The sequence below is a fragment of the Grus americana genome, chromosome 13 (genome assembly GCF_028858705.1).
Source record: "Grus americana isolate bGruAme1 chromosome 13, bGruAme1.mat, whole genome shotgun sequence".
NCBI lineage: Eukaryota > Metazoa > Chordata > Aves > Gruiformes > Gruidae > Grus > Grus americana.
Window position 1 is genome coordinate 13,615,588 of NC_072864.1, and position 21,706 is coordinate 13,637,293.

Genomic DNA, 21,706 nt, shown 5'->3' on the forward strand with positions numbered 1-21,706 from the left:
AAGAGATCCAAAATAATTTACAAAATTAAGCACATTGTTAAAATGAAATACTTCTTTTTCTTTTTTAACTGTATTTTTTTAGACTATGTAGATATAGCAGACAAGATGCTCAAACCTGTGACCTTCTCTGCTGTAATTAGGTGGAGATTGTTTTTCAAAACATATTCTGATCTCTGAATAATGGTTACCAAAAATATAACACAAACAATTTCATTCAATTATATGAAATGCAATGAAGCCATGAGGCAATTAAATATGTCTAGACGTCTTCTCAATATAAGCGTTTTCTAGGATTTTTTGGGGGGTTTTTTTACAAATTTTGCTTTTCCTATAGCCAAAATAATGCTAACATTTGAAAGCAATTAATGAGAAAATTTGCAGAGAAAACAATAACATACATTCAAGTACCACTGAAATCACTGGAGCAGATAATTCTTTTTTTTTTCCTAAACAACAGAATGAAAGACAATTATTTTTTTTTTAGTTAGCATATGTGCAGCTATTGCAGGACAGATCTCAGACCCTGTACTTTCTACTCATACAGGAGTAAAACAATGGGACTACTTTGTGAGCTAATAATTCTTTAAACAAAGTATTTAAATGAAAAGGATCAGCTTTACATTTGTGGTTACGCTATTTCATAATCCATCAGGAAATTCAGCCAGGTAGCTCGTCCCACGTAAGCCAAGTTTAAATTTATCATTTGCTCTAAACTCCTATAAATCAAATGCCTAGCAAATATTTTCCTTCATGTGCAAGCTAACTATTTTTAAGGTTAGAGTAAATATACAGACTGCTAAAGGACATCAGCTCAGAAATACAATTCATACTATTAATATTGAGCCCATCTGAAGAGTAAAGTTTCTGTAAAAAGTATAAATCACACAGTGCAGCAACGTTTGCTAACAATGCAAACACCACTAACAAGTACAAGAGTCAGAGCCTATTCTATCAACATCCTTCATTCTTTCAGATTCCGCAGTGATTGTGAAGTACACAACATAATTACACATACAAAAATGTTTATGAAATCCTTTAAGAAAGTTCCAGTTTAATTGCCCCATTACAGATGAAGATGGAAAAGACAGGAAGCTTTCCATTCCCGATACATGACTTTCCATGCATGAAGTGAGCTAAAAGCACAAAAAGAAAAGCCCTGCAAACCATAAGAGCAGCATGTTCATTAACCTCTACATGATAATCCTTTCGTAGCTGCATATTAACTAGTTACATATTCATAATCATTTACATTATTTAGAAGACCTTCTATGAAAATTTCCAGGCTATATCCATTAGCTACAATGTTAAAGGTTACAGAAGATAGTCTACTTAATGTTTCCAGGAAGCTTTTTTAATTAGTAAATATGTAAATTGGGCACATATGCTTTTTATGTTTTTAAAAAATAGTCCATCAGTAAAACAGCATAGGGGCATATGCTGTTTCCATCACCCTTTATCCCCTTTAAAAAAAAAAAAAAAAGAAAAATCAATAACACCAATCAATTTTAATTTAATTCTTCTTCTTTGATATAATCTCTCTTGAAGGGATACTAAAGGGTGGAACCAACAACAAACCTTTTCGTTTCAGTGGCCAGCATAAAATGAGACCTTTAACAGAAGCGCTAAAATGTACCACCTTAAAAATGTTTCAGACTGCACTTCTGGAACTGAACTCTATTAAAAAAATAGAGAATAAATATTGAAAAATGGCTGGAGATCAATTATGCATATGTCCTTTATTAGGTCAGTCCCACTGTTTGGATAACAACTGGCCTTATCACAGCAAAGAAACAAATAGATAAATATATAAACAAATCTTTGATTCTTTGCCTTTAATCAAACACAGGAAAATCATTAGTCTATCTTCCACACATAATTTATATCTTGAGTTACAATTAAAGAACGAAAATTCCTTTCAGGGTAAATAAAATAAATCACCTGTTTGTTTGTTCATTTGAGTTCAATTTGTCTGGACACCTAGTGCCACCAACTACGCATTGCTTTTAAGGCATCGTACTGGAAGCGCTATCAATAAACTCTGAATTCTCCCCTTTTAGGCACAAAAATGTATGAGTTTGTGAATGCATGCCATTATCAATGGCTTATCTGCATACTAAAATATTTATTAAACTACTCTTGCAGCACCTAATCATGGGTCTGGTTATTAAAACAGGATCCACTGTCAGACAATACATTCCATAGTCTTAAAAGAAAGCCAATGGGCAAAATACTTTGTTTCCTTCCTTTCCTCCACCAGCAACTTGGTAAAATTTAGCGCTTCTCAAGCCCCCGACCGGGCAAGCCGTGCCGGGGAGCTCAGCAGCGGGCACCCGGGACAGCCCTGGCAGAGCACGCCTCCGCGCGCCTGTAACCCAGAGGGCAATTCCTTCGGGATTCAAAACCAAACCGTTAAAGCAGGAGATTGCGCGTTGGTTCTGCTCTCATTACTACCAGGTTGAAAGAGAAGCATACATTGCTGCTTTCAGGGCATCTCTTGTGTCTAGGTTTCACAAGCAGAGTCACAGCAGAGCGGGAGGATCAGCTCTGAGCTACGATCACCTCCCGAGCGTGCCCCAGTCCCACCGTGCCAGCCTGAACGCAGGGCCGCTTGCAGGCTAGGGACTACAGATCACCCCCAAACAACTCGTATCGTACAGCCAGACTTCATTAGCCGTCCGAAGGCAGAAAATTCCCTTTGCCTGCAACAATCTATCTATATTCCACCTTCTCCATGATCTTCCATCTGAAGAGCTCAAAACCTTTTCCATGAATTAAAGCGTACAGCACTTTGGAAAAGCTCTGCACTGATTTTGCAGGCTGAGCAACCAAACCACTAACACGGGTCAGGAACAGGGCTAGAATCAGAAGCCAGATCTCCTAACTCAGCAGCCAGGCACTACAATCACTTGCAACGTTTCCTTGGGAATGAAGACAGGCGAGAAGGATGCTGTAGCACGACGCTCACTCTTACCTGTACGTGCCCATGGGTCTCTAACCTGTTCACATTACCCCGCCTTTCCCCAGCAGGTCCCCACTTTCACTTACAAGGGCACCTCTTTCTCTCACCTCATTTTTCTTCACCTGTTGCTTCTGCACATGCTCCCACTACTAACAGCTGAATGTAAATTCTCCGTGGTGCTTCTGATTATCAAGGTGGTGCACAAATAGTTCTGCTCTCCTCTCTAGTCCAAGACTATTTTGTTTTATTTAGGTAGTTCTCCAAGGTGGAGTTCACGCATGCCAATGTCTCCCTCCGCTAGGAAGCTAGGCACTGCCTACAAAGGTGATGGGTTTAGCTCACTGAGGGTAATTGTTCTCTCTCTCTCGGCTGTTCTGAACAGCAATAAGGCAAGCTGCCAAGTCACAATTTTATTTATGTCTCAGCTCCTGAAAGACTATAAGCAACAGAGCTGGTACTGGTATCACCTGCAGGCAGTTTAGGGAACCAATGCTAAACCTGCTGTATCCGAGTCACACAGTTATGTTCAAGTCTAAAGAACTAGAAACTGGTATTTTTAAGATGAAAGTTAATTTCAATGAATACAATGAAAATAAATTTCCCCGTCAGATAAAGAACAGTTCCGAAATGAATGAGAGGCTATTTCCACGCTTGTGGGTATGAACGTGGAAATGCACAGCACAGCACAGAAGCAAAGTTTCCATTTAAACAAACTGCAAGCGAGGCATCTAAGAGGCCAAGTAAATGTGTGCTGTTTCTACATGCATACTTGAGTATTTTGCTTCAAAACTGTGGCTCACAATCTGGCTGGTCTTCTGAAATTAGAAGCTAGGAACACAGATCTAATCCCAGCTCTGATTCTATTTCTTCCATATGGCCTTGAGCAAATCACAACCTCTCAGTCTACATTTCTTCATCTGCAAAATGGGGATAATAGTATTAACCTACCCACCTCAAAGTGTTTAATGATGATTAATTAATGTGAGAAAAGCACTCTAAAGATGTAAGAGCACTATATAAGTGATAAAGCATTATTTACCACTTGAAAAGTAATCTGAATAAAATCAGATATGCAAGTAATTTGTTTACATGTAGCAATAATATAATTTGTGACTATTTAATCTTGAATTAGTCTCACTTTAAACATCCCTTTCAATCACATTTCCAGTTACTTAGGGAAAATGACAGTATGGAATACTTTTTGTGGAAGCAGAGCAAGTAATGAGGTGGTAATTAAAGTAAGGGTCTAATAAAGTCTAAACCCAATGATTTGCCTTCAGGAGACTGTCCCTGCCATTCGGGACTGTGTAGATATCTCAGTCTCAACCTTGGTTCTGTTGTTCAGAACCTTCTATGAACTACACTGGAAGCGTGTGCTGGTGTTCTGAAATGCAGACCCATGTTCGCAAGGCTCACGCTAAATCCAAGATAATTTCCACTACTGACCTAATTCAGATGACTCCAACTCTGTGCAGTTTTAACTGCTTAACCTTCTACATTGAAGTATTTACTGCAGTTGATACATGCACATGAGCTGCCTCCATCTGTAAATGTTTGCAGTATCAATACCCACTCTGCCATGCAACTCATACACGAGATTTCTCTGTTGCACCCCCAAACCCAAAAAGTTTACCGATGAAATAACCAGTTCACAATAAGACTTTACATTACGGAAGAACACTAATGGGTGGTCAAATATTTAATCATCTCTTGGTAACAAGGATGTAGCAAGCCACACGCAAAATAAACATTTAAAATGAATTTTCATTTTTTCCTCTAGGAAGCTACACAGTACTTGCCTAAAACACAGCAATCACTGATGGAGAAAGACAGAATTAACATTTGCACAATTGTTTATCCTAGAGCCCCATTTTCAATCAAAAAATGAAATAAAACTATTAAAAGTTTTTCAGTCTGTTGGCACACTGTATGATCTAATGGAAAAGGAAGAAAGCATTTCAGAGCTCTCATATTCATTTATTAAATCATATTACTCAAAAACACTACATTTCAACAAATTATTAACATAAATCCCCCTTTGGGTGGAAACTTTTGCCTTTTGAAGAAATGTGTTTGGGAAGAATACTGAAGGAAAAAGACTGAAAGAAATTTGAATCATGACAAACATTTCTTTCTAAAGGAAAAAAATCTCATTTAAAGATAGAACCACAATTTTTACCTTTCTCTATAAGAAAACAAGTGAAGATCTACCATATTTATATTAATTGTGTACACACAAGTGAGTCTCAGTTTTGCAGAAAAAGTAGTACCTAAATATTATTTATCAATAAATAAAAACTAAGTTCTGACCAAAACGATTTTGGGGAGCTTAAAAATTCTACTTGAAACATCTACGAATTATAAAGCAGACAGAAAATGCCTCATCTCTTCTTTGCCAGCTGGGAAGTTCTGCCCTCTCCAGACTATTTTATGTTGTGACCACCACTGTGGTTTTAGGTCACGTAGACAAATAGCGGACACGTTAAGTGTGGCAGCCCACTCCCCTGTGACAGCTGGGCAGGCAGTGTCAGCTTCCACCAGCCCGCACCCTTCTTCCTCACTCCCAACCATGAGTTTCCAACACCTTATACTGTTTTGCTGTTTGTCAGTCCCCTTTGGGAGTCATTTCAACTCACAAACCCAACAAAAATGACAAAGGCAGCAGGATGTTTTCTACTGAGTGAGTTTAATTAGCTGAACTGGTGCAAGCGAGGAACAAACTGGAGTAAAGTCTCATCTTTCCCTGGTAGCAAGTCAGTATCCATGTCATGTAACTTCATCTTGAGACAGAGCTAAGGAACTCATAATTAATATTTTAGCTTCCTTCAGGTAAACATATTCATGTGGCTATACCACATCCAAGGTAGCTCAGGCACCAAGACAGCAGCAGACCAACATAAGCACAGAACTCCCATGATCTAACTTACTAAACATCTCAAGCAGGTTTTGCAAGCTTTGATGTAGTCTATGGTGCAGCAACTATGCTGCTAGCAATACCGGAGTTAACTAGCTTAAAACTGCCATGAGCTGTGGCACCTGCCTCACAGACATACCTTCAGGCTGCGGTTCAACATTCAGCCACAGTCCTGAGTAAACTAGTCATCATCCCTCCCTGTCTCCAGCTACTCAGTTCCACCATCTCATCCTTCCAACCTCAACACAATCTGCTGACAGAAATTCGTGATGACATTTTTGAGCAAGTGACTGAGATCGCTGCTCACAACTGCTCTAACTTGGCACGAGCACGGCCAGGGCTCAGAGGGCCAGTCCAGTTTCACCTATCGCCGGCTCTGCCTTTCCCGTGTCACATTTGCACTGGCCTTTGACATGACCATTTTGGCACGTGTTACTGGATTCCCTCCTACCCCACAGCAATCTGATCACACGTGTTTGTACAAAAGTGGTGGTGGGCTTCACCCTTTCTATGGCAGTGAAATTGCAGCCTATGCTAACAGACAAGAGGAACCACAAAACCAGCAACTGCACGATGCAGCCCAGTGTCCTAAAGCCCCACTGCGAAAAAAGGAAGTCTTAGTGCAGTTGCTGCTCTGAGGGCCTCAGGATGGCAAGCTATGAACTAGCAAATCCACCTGCCAGACTGGAGCTTCAGATTAAAACAAAATACAAGTTCACAATCTCAAAGGAAGAAATAAATATGTGAGGCAAGTGGTACCCAAGTCAATCTGAGAAAACAGGTTATGAGCAGAACTTCTGGAATGGAGATAATACTAAAGATGATTTCCAAACAGTACCCTGGTCACTGCATCCACCCGCAAAATCTGTAGACAGCTACAGGAGCAGCACAATTTAGTAACATTTAAATTTTGTGGATGTAATCTCATCTACGTGTTTTAGTTACCAATGAGGCAGGACACATACAGACTTGTCCACTCCAGAATAAAGACCAATGCTCTCTGAACTCGTTTGCGAACAGTTTGACTTTAATGACCATTAAAAAAAACTATTTAAGATCTGTCAATTTATTTCACAATTCTTGATACGATATCAACTAGTAGGTATTTAATTCATACTAATATGAACATAGACAAATATTGACTACAAAAAGTAAAAGTGATGATCAATTAATGACTACGAAAAGTGATGATCAATTAACACAGGAAGAACACTAAGTACTACACTGAAAGCTTCCAGATAATGACTGAATTAGCCCTTTTACTTGAAAGCAGCACATGAGAAAACATTATTGGAACCCACTATTACAAAAAAAAGCACGGGACAGGGGGGAGCGGATGTCATCACAGCTTTCTAAAGAGGTAAATGTCCAGGTACCTTTTAAAAAGGACCACGGCAAGTGAAGCTTCAGCCCGGATCTTTTAAAAATGTGCATGCCAAACCAAGCTTCAGACACTACATTAACAGCTACTGTCCAAAATGAAGTCCTATTGCACTGCTGTCTCGTACCCAGGCTTTCTCTAGATTCTGTTAACTTGGATGAAGGCTGGAAAAAGTGCAATGCCCTGGGAGAGACTGCACTGGAAGGCCACTGAATCTCATCCGCTGAGTCTGCAGGCAAGCAGTTCCCGATTTCCAGTGGCTCCTGCAGCAGCATGCAGCATACAAGACCCTACTCAGTCTCGCTGCTCTTTTTCAGACTGTAGGAACAGCTTTAAAACTGCCAAGTTACTGATTTCACAGCACAGATATTACTTGAAAAAGACTCAGACAGAAGCAGCCAGCCTCAGAAGTAATTCATATAGGAAAAAGAGAAAACAATTTAAAAGAATGTAAGTTTAGGATTCTGTGATTTGTTTCCCCATAACCCACCTACAAGTTGTTTAACTGTTAAAAAACTGGAAGTACCCAGGATCTTGAAAACAATTTGGAAATTAAAGATCTTAGAGCTCCACCATATAAATGCAAAAAATTAAGAATGTCATAATACACACTGGCCAATGAGTTACAGTAATGGCTGCATTAAATCTAATTGTGCTTTGTTGTTACAATGAGTGACAGGAGAGTCACTTCCTTGTCCTAATTTTCCTAAAAGGAAAGTAAAAGAATGTGTTTGTCAGTGCAAAACAAAACACAAAAAACCCTATTGTGCCAGCTAACACTGGAATCCTTTAGATACTCCATGCCTGTGTTTGCACTCTACAAACGTCTCTTGGGTCTAATGGTTCTGTAATGTCTCCCTTTACGCGTATCTTCGTTGCATTGGTCAGAACTATAGAACATGTCAGCCCACTGTAAATTCACTGTCTGCACAAGTCTTACCAAATCACACAGATCCGACTCGTCAACTTCCTATCAGTTAGTAATCCCAACCCATTTGATTGTAGGAATAAATGTTTATCAAATATTATGTCTAAACGCAGGCTCTATAGCATGAGAATCCACCTATTTAAATATTCATTTTATAATTCCTGTACTAACTTGCAGTAGATTTAACGCAGTATTTTCAGCTAACATGTATTGCTTTTGCAAGTAATCCATGACACATACATTATATTCTTCTTACAGAAATATTCAAAACTTTACGCAGGCACTGTGCTTCCAATGATGGTCTTTATCATGAAAATTACTAGATATTCTTCTATAATTTATCCCCAAGATACACATTCTAAGTCATGTTTTTATACAAAGTGCCTGTAGTGGGAGCACTGAAAATTGCTTTTAACAGTTTGGTCTTACTATCACTACAAATTAACAAGATGAAATCTGTCCAACAGGCAAGCAGTCCTAAACAAGAATTAAAATTACTTTTCACCGGGGGTCCTAAACCTGGAAGTTGCAGCCTCAATCAGATTAGAGATAGAAAGTCATGAACATCCTGTTCTTTGAATATTTTTAAACAGGAAGGAAGCCTCGGTTCACGTGTTCTCCAGAGCAGCTCTTTAGCACTTAAAAGCTCAAACTCATAGCTGAACCAGGGTAGTACAATGGTCTGGATGTTAAATAATCAACTATGATTCAAATATTATTTTTAATTCTGCAGAGAGATAATGCTGTATTTCATCATTACACTAAAGGTTGCCTTCAGACTAATAGGAATAGATAGGTTTCTTTATACTTAATCAAACGTCACTGGGACAGCACCACATCACAGTAATTAAAAGAAATGTATGTGCCTGCTTAAATGCCAGTATATATACAGTTCTGGCTCAATAACTTTAGTACTTGTTACACTGCTCATACTATGATTACTAGTTTACCAAAGTACTGGATAACTAATTCTCCCTCATCTTTGTGCTAAGACCAAAACATGAGCCTTCAACTTCAGTAATTTTGTGAGAAAAATATGACTCTCTGAAGAGAGGCAGCTGAAATGAAAAGACCTCCTCCATCTTAAAATACAATATTTTTGTAACTGAAAATACTGTTGTAATCCAATTATATATATTCATTGCATTGAGAGAAAGTCTACTATATCTTCATCGCGACACTCCACTATAACCAAGATATGTAGTTTAGTATAATTTCATATTGAAGCTGAAGTGTTCAATTTTTTTTAGCCAATTTGCAGAAATTATGTAAAGTTTCCCTATGATAAAATATAATTTTGGTACATCAGCCTAACAGAGGCTTAATTAATGGTCTCCTGGGCCTCTTTTCCACTGGAGCAGATCTGTTTAAGAAGAGTCTTAAACTTGCTTACAGAGAGGTCTTACCATGAACTGGGAATAATTCTACGTGGTTATGACAGACATCCGCTGACACATTAGGCCCGACTGACACTAATGTACCAGAGAAATTATTCTTCACCAAATTCCGCCACCTTGAAAATTAACTGAAGGAGTCCAAGCAGACGAGTTACTATCGCCGATTATCGGTACAATGGGTTACTATCCGTGCTGAATGGACGACGCAGAGTATTCCAGCAGATCCTCTTACTGTTCATTGACATTAATGGTCAGTTGGTTACGCAGATCTTTTAGTAATGATGTAGTGTGCTATTCAGGAGTAGGCACATTTTTGCATGCAGTATTCCAGACAAGGCACATTTTTTACACCACATACGTGTTACTCGGTTTTCTTACTCTTAACTAAACCAGCGTGTGACAAAGCAATACACACCAAAGATAAGCTCCTCCATTATAACTGAGCTCTAATGTGCATCGTGGAAGCAGCTTTAAAAAAATTTTAAGCATATGAGAAAAATGAGCAGAGAAATTGAAAGGTGTGCAGACTGGGCAAACGTACATGTGCAGATAACATGCTGCACACGACCACAAGTTCCACAGTGACTCCTGCACCCACACAGAGCTCACTACAGGTCTGGGACCTACGAGCCTGGAATCACGCTCATTAAATTAGCAGGGCTCACTCGCCGTTGATTGTGAATGTAATCTCCAGGAAAAAGTGCCTCAAGTTCGTACTATGGCCAGATAGTGGAACCAGCCTGCAAACTCTCAGGAATCATTTCTGCAGAGGAGTATGGCTCTTTCAAACCCATTTCAAATGTAATCTGCGTTTTTTAAGGCAAGTCACAATTAATTTTTGATACAGCCACTCTCTAAACTGGCCCATGAGATGACCCGGTTCAGGGACACCCGCCGGGCCTCACACAGGGCCTGCCTGCAGGACCGCGTTTCAGTGAGGTGCGTGGTTGGCCTTGTGAGTGGAAAAGCCACAGAGAAGTGGAAAGAGGGCAAACCCCACGCGGTTAAGAGTGTGCTGTGTACGCACGCTTCACGCTTACGTAACTGTAACGGTCGCCAAGGCGCGCTAGGGCAAGCATTCAGACAGCAGAGCGCGGGGTGTGCGAAGGCCCGGTGCCTCCCCAGCCATCGCAGCGGCTTCCCCTCCTGCCAACTCCCGGTCAGCGGCCTGACGGGTGCGGTTTTAAAGGGCACTTCGGCCACACCGCCACTGCCAACACGCTAACGGAGCTCCGCACCCCACCCGTGCCCAGCCGCACGCCTCCCGGCGCCCTTCCTCCCCGTGGAGGCGGTCCTGTAGCGGGCTGGCGGGAGAGCCGGCCCGGCCCGTTCCCGGGGTGCTCCGGGTCCCCCTCGGCCTCGGCCCGCCGGGGAGCGACGGCCGCCACGACCCGCCTCAACCGCCACCCGTGACGTCAGCGCCGTCACGTGCCCGCCCGCCGCACGCAGGCCCGGGCGCGTGCCGCCTGGGGGCCGCCACCCCGGGGGGGGTCCCGCCACCCCCCCCCCCCCGCCCGGGGGAGCCGCCGCCACTGCCGCCCCCCACCCACCCCATCCCCGGCCCGGGCCCCCGCCGCCCCGAGCCCGCGCCCCCCTCCTCACGCTGCGGCCCGGCCCGGCGGCCACGGCCTTTACCTTTTCGTGCTCCTGGCGGAGGCGGCCCACCAGCGCGGGGCTGAGCGGCGAGGCGCCGCCGGGGGCCTCCATGCCCGCCGGGACGGGCCGGCGGTCTCTGAGGGAGCCGCTCCGCGGCGCGGAGGGGGCGGCGAGGGGGAGAGGCGGCCGGGCCGGGCCGATATCCTCAGCAGGGCGAATGAGTCCTATAGAAATGTTTGTGGAGGGCGAAGCGCCGGCTCCAGAGCCGCATCCACGCGGGGGCCGCCGCCGCCTGGGCCCGGGGCGCCGCTGCCGGGGGAAGCATCTCACACTCGCATTCTGGGCCGCGCCGCCGCCTGGGCCCGGCTCCCGCTGCGCCGGCGGGCCGGGAGAGCGCCGGCAGCTCGGTGCCGGCCGCCGCCTGCCTGCTGCACTCTGGGTAGCCAGCCAGCCCGCCAGGCGGCCCGCCGCGCCCGCGGGAGGCACCCGGCTGCGAGCCGCGAGAGGCGGGCGCTCCCCACCCCCTGCCCGGCCCGGCGCCGCCGACGGCCCCGACGGCTCCCCCGCCCCGCCGCCGCGGCGGGCTGAGGGCGGAGGGGCACGGCCCCCGCAACGGGGTCGGGCGATTTCCCCCCCCCCCCCGGGGGCGACGGGTGGCCTCCCCCGGGGCACGGCCCGTGCCTCAGCCCGCCGCCCGCCCGGGGAGCCGGGCTCGGCCTGCCCGGTCCCTGCGGTCCGGGTGCCCGCAGCCCTGCGCCGGTTGGGAGCGCAGGCCCAGAGCGCGTAGGCCTTGGGTTCGGAAAGCCGAACCATCACCTGTAGCGCGTTTTGGTCGGCCTACAGTAGTCCTAGACACGCGTAAACACAGAATTGTATGGCTTTTGAAACGGGGGTGATGTCACGATAACGGATGTCAGAATGCCAGCTCCCTAGAGTTCACGGTGTCAGGACAGCTGACAGCGAACAAACAGTAGGTCGCTGTGACCCAAAAGATTGCGAAATGTTTGTGGGTTCTCTGAAATCACTTGGAGCAGCGCTTGGGCTTGCCTACATGGAGAAGTTACTGCATGGGAAGCAAGTGGCAGTCAGCCGCTCTTGGAGTACCACAGAGTAATTTATGTGCAGTAAATTCATTAGTTCATTTCATGAATGACATTAGACACGTCCAAAGCAACATGTTGGTAAGGGAACGGAGCCGTGCTTCTACGGCACACCGGATCACAGCACTGCTGAACACCTGAGTAACTTCACGTGGTGCTCGATGGGCTGCTGCAGTTCTAGCAGGTGTATTTTAACTTCTACACGCTAAACACCGCCCAGGCGGGTTCAGTTATAGATAGACCTTGTGTTTAGTGCCACCCTTTTCCCTTGAGTGAACACCCAGCGTATGTATGTGCCAGCGGAGTAGAGGGGCTTGTGTTGTCCCCCCCACAGGCTCTGGCAGGCGTGACATAAGATGGAGGTACAAAGGTGCGTCTTCCCTGTGCTTAGATTAGGGGTTTCCTTCTCCTGCAAAAGAAACACCACTTCCTTGAGCAGAACTAACCCTCTGTACACCACAAAACAACTCTTTGTGATATACGTGACACAGTATGTGCTGTGCACTTTTATAAATCCAGGTTCCCATCCCCCTTAAAGAGCTTGTTAAAGCTCTACAGATGAGGAATTTAGAAACAATTTTCAAAGCATGGTTACTCAAGCTGGAAGTTAGCTTTTAGCCAGACTTTAATACAGCTTCCAATATTGCAAATAAAAATTTGCAACTGCAGCTGGGTAGTTTGGTTTATGAAATAACTACATCCATAATCTTCAACAATAATTGAAAGTTAGCCGAAATCTCTGGCACGTATTTGTCACCGAGGGATTCTGGAACCTCTGAATGTACAAGAGACATCTATATATTGTTATGTCAGAAAACAGCTCACCAGCAAAAGAATATCTCAGGTTTAAATAGGTTATACAAATCTTGTGATCCTTCTAAATGCTCATAGTAAATAACTCCCTTTCAGCCTGCTTAGAACCTCTTCTAAACTTTTCTCCAGTTAACGGGGCTCACAGAGGAGATGCTACAAATACAGGTCATTTTTAAATGCTCTAATTTGGTCTCATTTCATCTCAACTCGATTGGAGGACAAAACATAAAGATATATATCTTATTTAAAATTTTATTTTTTTGCCTGACATACAAAAAACACTTAAACAACAAGAGGAGCCACAAAGTAGGAATTCTATATCACGAGATACTATTTTCTAAGTAGAACGTAAAGGCATGCAATCGTTTCTCTTGTTTCCTGTTCCAAAGACTTTGCCATTTCACGTGCCACTAGTACATCATTTAGTCACTAAATGTATTGCCTTGAAGACTTCTGACAGTTGGCCAAAGTAAGAGGCTACATCATTATCAGAGTAATGACTGTATGCATTTGGTTGTACTGACGATAGTATGGAATAGTTTACTGGATCCTTTTGTACATTTTGTTTTTCATCTGCCAATGAAGAAATGTTCTAATAGTGACAAACAGATGGGAGACAGCATTTGCCAAAGAGGAGCACGAAGCCTGTCTCTGGGTCACATTCTTTTGCACTTATAACCTGTACAAAACCATTGTCACCAGTGAAACTCTATGGAATATAAAATAAATCATATTGAAATTTGGCCTTCTAAGCTGCAGATTTTTGTTTACTTGTTTACTACATTAAATCTTTTAGATGCCCTACCAGATGATTTTCATAAAACCTTGGGGAAAACTTTGGAGAACTCTCTGTAATTAAGTGAGGGAAAGGCAAATAAGCAAAGCTTACGTGTTCTCTTCCAAGTGGATGGCTAAGCAGTCAGCAGATATGCCTGTGCTGTAGCTGAAGATGTGGCTGCTGGCAGAGCCCCTACCAGAACCCAGGCTAGCTAGATTGGATGAGCTTTTGTGAATGAGAAATCAGTGACATATTTCTGGGTTTGGTATAAATGGGTCAGCTCTACCTGTGAGAGCAGAGGATTAGAAGCAGAGTTTTGGAGAGGTCAAGTTCAGTTTGCAGCAGAGAACCTCAAACCAGGGCTGTGGGTCAAAAGACATTCTTCTTTGGCAAAGAAGTCTGCGCCTTCCTCCATACTCCTTAAATGTCATTCACCGCCACTCCGCAAAGAGGACGGGCACAATGGAAGAGGAAAACAAGGAGAGGACGAAAAGAGGAGACAGATGGGGGAAAATGCCCCAGCCAGTCTTTCTGCTGAGAGAAACAAAGGTGAACCCATGACACCTCTGTTTTGCAAGACCAGGAACTTATGTCTAAAAACATGGATTGCAACACAGTCATGGATGAGGATGAGAGGGTTAAGAACCAGGTCATCCTCAGAGCTCACACGTGTGCGCACACCCATGCAGAGCTACGCAAAGAATTAAGTTGTGTTTGGATTAGCTGGAAAGGGATACAGGGGAAAAGTGACAAAAAGGAGCTCATCGTTACCAAGTTGGAGAATAAGTTATCCTGAGACAGACCTCCCATGAGAGCAATGCATCTTTGGAAAACAAGACCCAGCCTACAAAGATCACCTGTGTCGTCAGCACATGGAGACAGTCTGATAACGTGAATAGCGAATGACGTCCCCAGGCCAACAGCAGACTCCCTGATCTGCTTTAGGCAAATTTCATACTTGGTCTTCTGGCATGAAATGGACATGCAAGAACTGTCGGGTTTTTTCTTGGATCCATCTCTGAACTAAATGTTTTCAGGTGTTTGGTGTTGGATTTTTTTCAGCCACAACTGTTACAGCATAGCACATCACTGTGGTTGTAGACAGCTTGCCTTCTACACGGCTGGCTACAAGACTTGAATCAAGGCATAGTGCTAATTCTAATGGACAGTTTATGAAAGATATTGCTGCAGTTGGAACAAACACCCCCCGCTATTCTCATGCTAAAGCTAACTCATAATCAAAATGCTGTAAGACCAGATCTTAGAATTTTATATAATTCTGGCCATAATACTCACCATGCATGCTCATTTTGAACTTTTAGCGACACTTAAGTTCCTTTTAGAAATTGAAAGTGTTTCTTTGTTGCTGTAACTTGCCAGGAGAAGTGCACCAGCAAATATTTAAGAATAACTGTCTCTGCTCCACCAGCAATAATTGAATTTTTTCTTATCCAGAAGTTTTATTCTGAACAAGGCCACTATTAACTTTTCTAATGAATATTCCTAAGATTGCAGATACATCCTTTTGGAGCTTCCTTGTGCAAAAATTATGGCCATGAGTCTTCCTCCATCAGTAAATCTGGAAGGAGACCCAGTCCCTCTGGGGTCAGTGGAACTACTTAGAGGAGTGAAGCTATGCAACGTTTGCAGAACCATGGTCAAAGCCTGCATCTCCTTCAGTCTAATCAGTCTGAAACAGCCAGTGTTTTTTGTGTTTGGATGATGACAGTGGAGTCAAACTACTAGACGCCTTTCATTGTCCAGGCATAGAACAAGTGAGGTTTTTAAATAGTTGTTGGTCCAAAACATCAGTACGTGCTACTGACGTTAGAACATTCCTCTCTCCTGCCTTTTCTCATTAGAAAGAGAAGAGGCTTCAGGGGCGACACCAACATGCTACTCATTTTTCAGTTACCTACTTAAACACCTTAACTCATGCTTAAAATGCAGTTTTAGGGGCACTAGGTGACAGCAAAATATTTATTTGCTCAGTGTCACCAACTTATCCTCTCCCTTGCCATCCGTCCACCCAACTATCTCATGTTTAACTGTGATATCTGAGAACCATCAAACTGATGCACCTTCAGGTTCAGTTTTTCAGCAGGATTGTGTATTAAGTAGGTTGATGTTCATTTGTTTCTCCTCTGTAGGGCGAACAAGGGGCCTGATTTTCTCTTGCATTAAGGTTGAAGCTACTGGACCTTAAAGTCCATTGATACAGTATGTTGCGTTTCTGCATTGGTAGCGATGAAGAGAAGCCTGAATTTGCATATTGGACTCAGTCAAGACACAGACAATAGTCAGAAATTATCCGTATGTATAGACACATATACACATTACCACACATACTTGGGAGCAGCTATTAAGAAAAGCTGGTACAGACTATAAGCTTTCTAGTGGGACCATCTATAGAAATTCTATTTCCTGATCCAGAAAGGCAGCTATGTAAAATACACGGTATCTTTGGAAGGCAGGATAGCCGACTATTAGTGTACATTATGTTTTAATCTTATTATGTGTTTGCTAATAATAAAAACATAATTTATTTTTATGCTAGTATCATTCAATAAAGCTCCAGGCCCCTTGCAGCAACAGAGCTGGCTGTATGCTAGCTTTTATACCGTCAGCACTGTCCTGGTTGGTTTAATACATGAAACTTGGATGCTTTATTTGTATGCTTTGTAGTTGCTTCTGCCATCTTTGATTAGTATCACCTGGAACTCCCAGCTTTTCTGCATGTAGTCACACCCAAGAGGAAAGCCTGACTCAGAAAAGATTAGTGTCACTTTGCTTTTTTCCCCCCTCATCTTTTCTCTGTAAAGGAGGAGAGCTTTCTGATCATGGCAGTATATTAGAAAGATAGCCTAGATAGCTGAATACCTTAAGGGCCTCCACCTCCTCTCATACATACCAGGATTAAAGCTGGTACAACTCTGACTTCAGTGGCGATTTATACCTGCGTTAGCGAAAGGAGAACTAAGTTCTGAGGTTTTTATGAGGGATACTATGAAATTTGTTCTTTCAGCTTGTTAAACAGACAGTACCAAATTCACATTTCCAGTAAAGAAGAGGTTGTGACGTTCAGCATGTCTTTTTCCCAAACTGTTTACTCCTGTGCTCATTTGCTAAGGTGCTGACGAGGGTGGCAGAGCTAGGGCAGTCCTTACACAGACCCAGGGAGCAGACTGCAAATGCACAACTTCTTGTCTAGCATTTGGACACACCAACTCTTCAGTATAGGAACCGGAGAACACGCGCACACACAAACCAAAGCTGGCAGCACATAAGGTTTGTATCAAGGACCGCATTTCACTGTCGCAAGCTAAACCAAGGCTGTCAGACTTTGGCCCGTGACAGCGTGTTCAATACAGGTTGTGCGTCACGTCCAGGCACCTGGACCAGACCCATGAAGAATTCTCAGCCAGAAGTGGCCTTGTTAAATACTCTGTTACTAGGAACGTTTTTCTGCTAATTATTGATCAAGAGCAGGTTGTACACCATGATTTTTTGCTGTAGCAGAGGCAGCCAGTTTGACACTGTTAAACTCTCAGAAAGCTGTTCCTTTGGTTTCCAATTTGAAGGCCCAAAAGGAGGTGTGCCTGCTAACTGAGTATTTCACACTGTCTTGTTTCAAAGTGATAAAGTGGCACTTGCCATGAATAAGTGGATTCTCTTCTCTACGCTGCAGCAAGCCAGCATCGCAGCCTTCCGTTGCTTCCCAAACTTTTTACCTGGGTTTCTGGGGCTGAAGGAAAGCTTGTAAAGCTTGGGTTTATCATTACTTTCAATTAAAAACTTTGTCTATCCTTTTAATTGTAATTTCTTATTCACTTCAGAGAACTATTTACATATATTTACATATACTTATTTATACACTTTAACAAATGTAGTCCTATGAAAACAGGGGATTTCCCTGACAAGCTTAAACCTGCTTTCTTATCATCCAACTTCCCTTTCATTTCTCCTTTTGTTTTGCTTCTTGACATTTATTCTATCTTAAAATACAGCATTTTATTGCTAAAGACATCTTTGTTTTCCTGATATCCTCCTGGTTTTGTTTTATTCCTCTCAGTAAAATTCCAAATGTTTTTGAGCATTGCATTGATCTTTACTAAGAAACCAACTGGGACAGGACTATGACAAGCTGACAGAAGCCAGAAACCACTGTCCTCTACTTAACGCTGCTGCAAAACCAAGAGCATATTATGATTCCCTCCTGCATGTCCTTTCTTAAACAAGTAATCCCAATTAATGAGACAGTCCTGTTGGCTCCAGTGGAGGTACTTACATGATCACGGACTCTCCTCAAGGGAGGAGAATTCAGATGACTTGTCTAAGAAAGAGTTTCTCTGGAGAATCTGGGCCGAGGAGACTCGTAGCACAACTCAAACTCTTTTTTGCATCACCAGATCAAATCTGGCCTTGGTAATAGTGAGAAATCATTACCATCTGAATTCTAATCCATGGCATATGTAATCGGGGCTGGGTGGTCTCATAACTTCTAGGAGAGCAAACCTCATCTCATAAACCACCACTGCAGGTGGCACGTAAAATGGAGGTCTCTAGGCTCAGCAGTGTAAATCCAGCGCTTTTTACCACTGTTGAATTCACACAGCATCTTTAGAAAAGAAAATGTAACAAGGTCAGTTAGTTTTGTATTTTCTGACCCCTGAAGATTTTCACTAGATGTTTATCATCATTATTTAGAGGAAGAAAGAAAAATACTTTAAGAGCATATTTTGCATGTAATGATGTAAGCTACAAATATCTGAGCGAATCCCAGTGAGATGACCCTAGACATCCAGGCTACCAGTCATGGGCCCCAAAGAGGAGAATGGTTCCGAAGATGCCATCTGTGTTTTCAGGACACGTATACAAATAGATCTGATTTTATATAATACAACAAATTAGGATTGATTGGACTCCTATGCAAAAGATAAACAGGTATTTCCACATCCTTCAGCATATCAAATGTAACCGATCTAGTTGACTAATAGTTTTGGAGACATTCAAACTATTTTAATCAACCTGAACTGGGCACCGTATCAATTTACAAGATGAGCCTTAATCTGTGTCTTGTTTACATGCATTTATAGCATTACATTGCAAGAAAGTTACTGCCTGGCCATCTTATTTCTGTTTCGAAGTACCACGCAAGCCTGGTCCACCCTGCTAGGGCAACAGCTAGTAGACATCCTTGAGCTGGCATCTCCATGGTTTAAAATTTGCATGGACAATTATAGCTAGCCCAAAGGAAAGCCCAGCCAAGCCAGAACATCATCGCCCATGGTGGCAGGACTGGAAGGACAGCACTTCTGAACACCCACTCAACAAGATTTCTTGATCAGTGGTGGTAGCTCGGCAAAGGGCAGATGCAGCAACATTTACCATTCTCAGGAAGCAAAGTGGGTAGGGCTGTTTCTGCATGAAGAACTCCCACCTTTGGAGTGGACACGTTTGCTCTTGGCTAAAAATAGCCAGGTTGTCTTCTAAAACAAGTTTTTGACATAAGGGGGCTGTGATAGGGGAGCTGCTGTTTACATATAAAAGTGATGCTGATGAACAGAGGGGATATTATTGTAGTTCAGTGACGAGCAGATACTATTTTGACTATTTGATTCCAATGTATTCTGATTTTTTTAAGTGTCTAGAATTTAGGAGACATGTATTTATATATAATAAATCAAAATGAGTGAGGAAGTGACACAATAAGGAACTGAAGACTTTCAATTCTGTGGTTCATTTTAAAATTACAAGAGCACAAGCGCACAAAATCTTAAAGGCCTCCATCCAACAAAGCACTTACATGTATACTTAATTTTAAGTCTCCCTACAGTCACGCTTTGCTGGATCGAGGCATAACAACGGTAAACTTCCAGGCCAAATTCTGGACTGAATTCAGTAGATGCAGATGTCTTTAAAAGGAAACAATATGTGCATGTAGAAACACATCTCTAGACACGCATGCCTGATCACTTGCATTCATGTTCTGAAATTGTCAAATGCACGAACATTTGTTTCCCCAGAATTAAAAAGCTTGCCGTATTTAACACAGAGCCACAAAGGTGCTTTTCTCTGCCAGCAGAAAAAATGGTCTCTGCCCAGAAGACCTTACAGTCTAACATTTAGCCAGATGAACAGCAGGTAACACGTAGGAAGGGATGAGGATGGAGGAGAGCTGGAGTAATAGGCTCACACGGTTATTCATTATAGACATGTGCATTTTGTGGTTGCCAAGTTATAAGTTTTAAATATAGAAGTTTACTTTTATGTAGAAGTAATAATTATTAACAGAACACAAATCTTAGGGGGCTCTACAGATCATTTTGACAATCCAGAGTGAATGGGAGTTTTGCCACTCATTTCAACAGCGTCAGGCTTTTATTCTGAGTCTCTGCTTTAACCCGTGTGTCCCCAAAAGGGATCGCACACAAATCTTTGTAGCCCGCAGGTCTGCCCTGACCTGTACAGCTTGGAAACTGGGGTGCAAACATCTGCTGATGCCCTGCTCTCAGAAGGAGGATGCGTCATTCGTTGCACGGCTGTAAACAGCGGCACGCCAAGCGGCAACAAACCCTCCTCCAGCCTTTCTTTGTAGCCAGCCCTCCTAATTACCCTTGCTGTCATCCACAAGCCAAGTAGGGGACTCTTACCGAAAAGGAGTTGCTCCACAATACCTCACCTGCAATTCTGCAGTGCTTTTCTGAGACACAAAGGCATGTGGAAACACAGCAATAGGTGGGAAACAACTGCTCGGTAGGAAGGGCCTGTGCAGATGGCTGTGCTCGGAGCTCTCACCCGCTCCCGCGCGCCCCAGGAGCCGCTAATGCCGCGTACCCTTGGCTCCCAGAGCAGAAGGGATTTAAAACTGTCAGGCAGCAGTTTTCACTGTTAACTTTCAGTTTTGAAACAGCTGAGAAGTAGAGGCTTTGAGGAAATCTGGGTCCGATTTTTATTTTTAGATAAACTGCCAGGGAAATAAATCACATAATAATGTTTTTCAGTAATTTTTATAGGAGAACTGACAACTCACTGTGGTGACTCAGTATTTGCAGAGTACTCTACAATATTCTGGAAGCACTTTAATTTCATCCTTGATTAAAAGAATTCAAGGTATCTGGGCTTTGTTCCTTTAGCCGTTTGGAGGTGTTTGAGCACGAGGTGGAAAGACGGTAGCAACGGACAGACCGTCATTCTTGTTGCAGTAGACAATTTTAAAGGAATCATGCAAAGTTAGATAGAGTTAATATTTTTCTAATATTTCAGAACTTGTACCTCACCTAAGATACACGCAATTCACTTATTACCGAGATAGAACTAACCTTAAAAAAGTCACTGGTAAAGTTGGAGTAATGCATGGGTTGGTTGTCCTCTTGCCCAGGTTCAGTGGACCTGTTGGGGAAGAAAAAAGCTTTCCAGAAAGATTATTCTAGTAGCAAAAAGCCTTTGTATTACTAGCAAAGAATTCAGTACCCTCAAAAGTGAGGGCTTGGGTTTGTGGGTTTTGAGTTTTTTAACCTTGTTTGTAAAAAAAAAAAAAATAAAAGTCATGTTAAAGAGGAGGCTATGACACCCCTGGGAAGCGAGGTCCAGGCTCTGAGTAAAGAAACTGGCATTAATTCAGTGATTTCAACACGGCTCCACGCTGTCTGGAAGGTCCATTCATAGGGAAGTTAATGCAATATCTTACCCTGAATTGCCTCCTTTTTATCACTACCTCCATGCTATTTAGATACAGATTTTTTAGTTAAATGTACTTGTTAAATTTTAATGTTCTTTTGAAACACTGATGAATTCAAATACCACTCTGTGCAGCTTGCCGGGTCCAAAGTCACACAGC

At 42.9% G+C, this 21,706-nt stretch overlaps 1 protein-coding gene across 3 annotated transcripts in view; it reads right to left on the reverse strand.

Annotated features, from left to right (window-relative positions):
- URI1 (URI1 prefoldin like chaperone) overlaps positions 1-21,239 on the reverse strand; it is a 52,350-nt gene extending 31,111 nt beyond the window's left edge. Inside the window, exon 1 of one of the 3 annotated variants that reach the window (XM_054840109.1) lies at positions 21,189-21,239. In XM_054840109.1, coding sequence (XP_054696084.1) covers positions 21,189-21,224 — 36 coding nt within the window. In that variant the 5' untranslated portion in view covers positions 21,225-21,239. Of the gene's footprint in view, positions 1-9,588; positions 11,069-11,214; positions 12,033-21,188 lie in introns of those variants that run through there. The other 2 variants (XM_054840108.1, XM_054840110.1) reach the window with 2 other exon arrangements.
- Between the last annotated feature and the right edge of the window lie 467 nt (positions 21,240-21,706).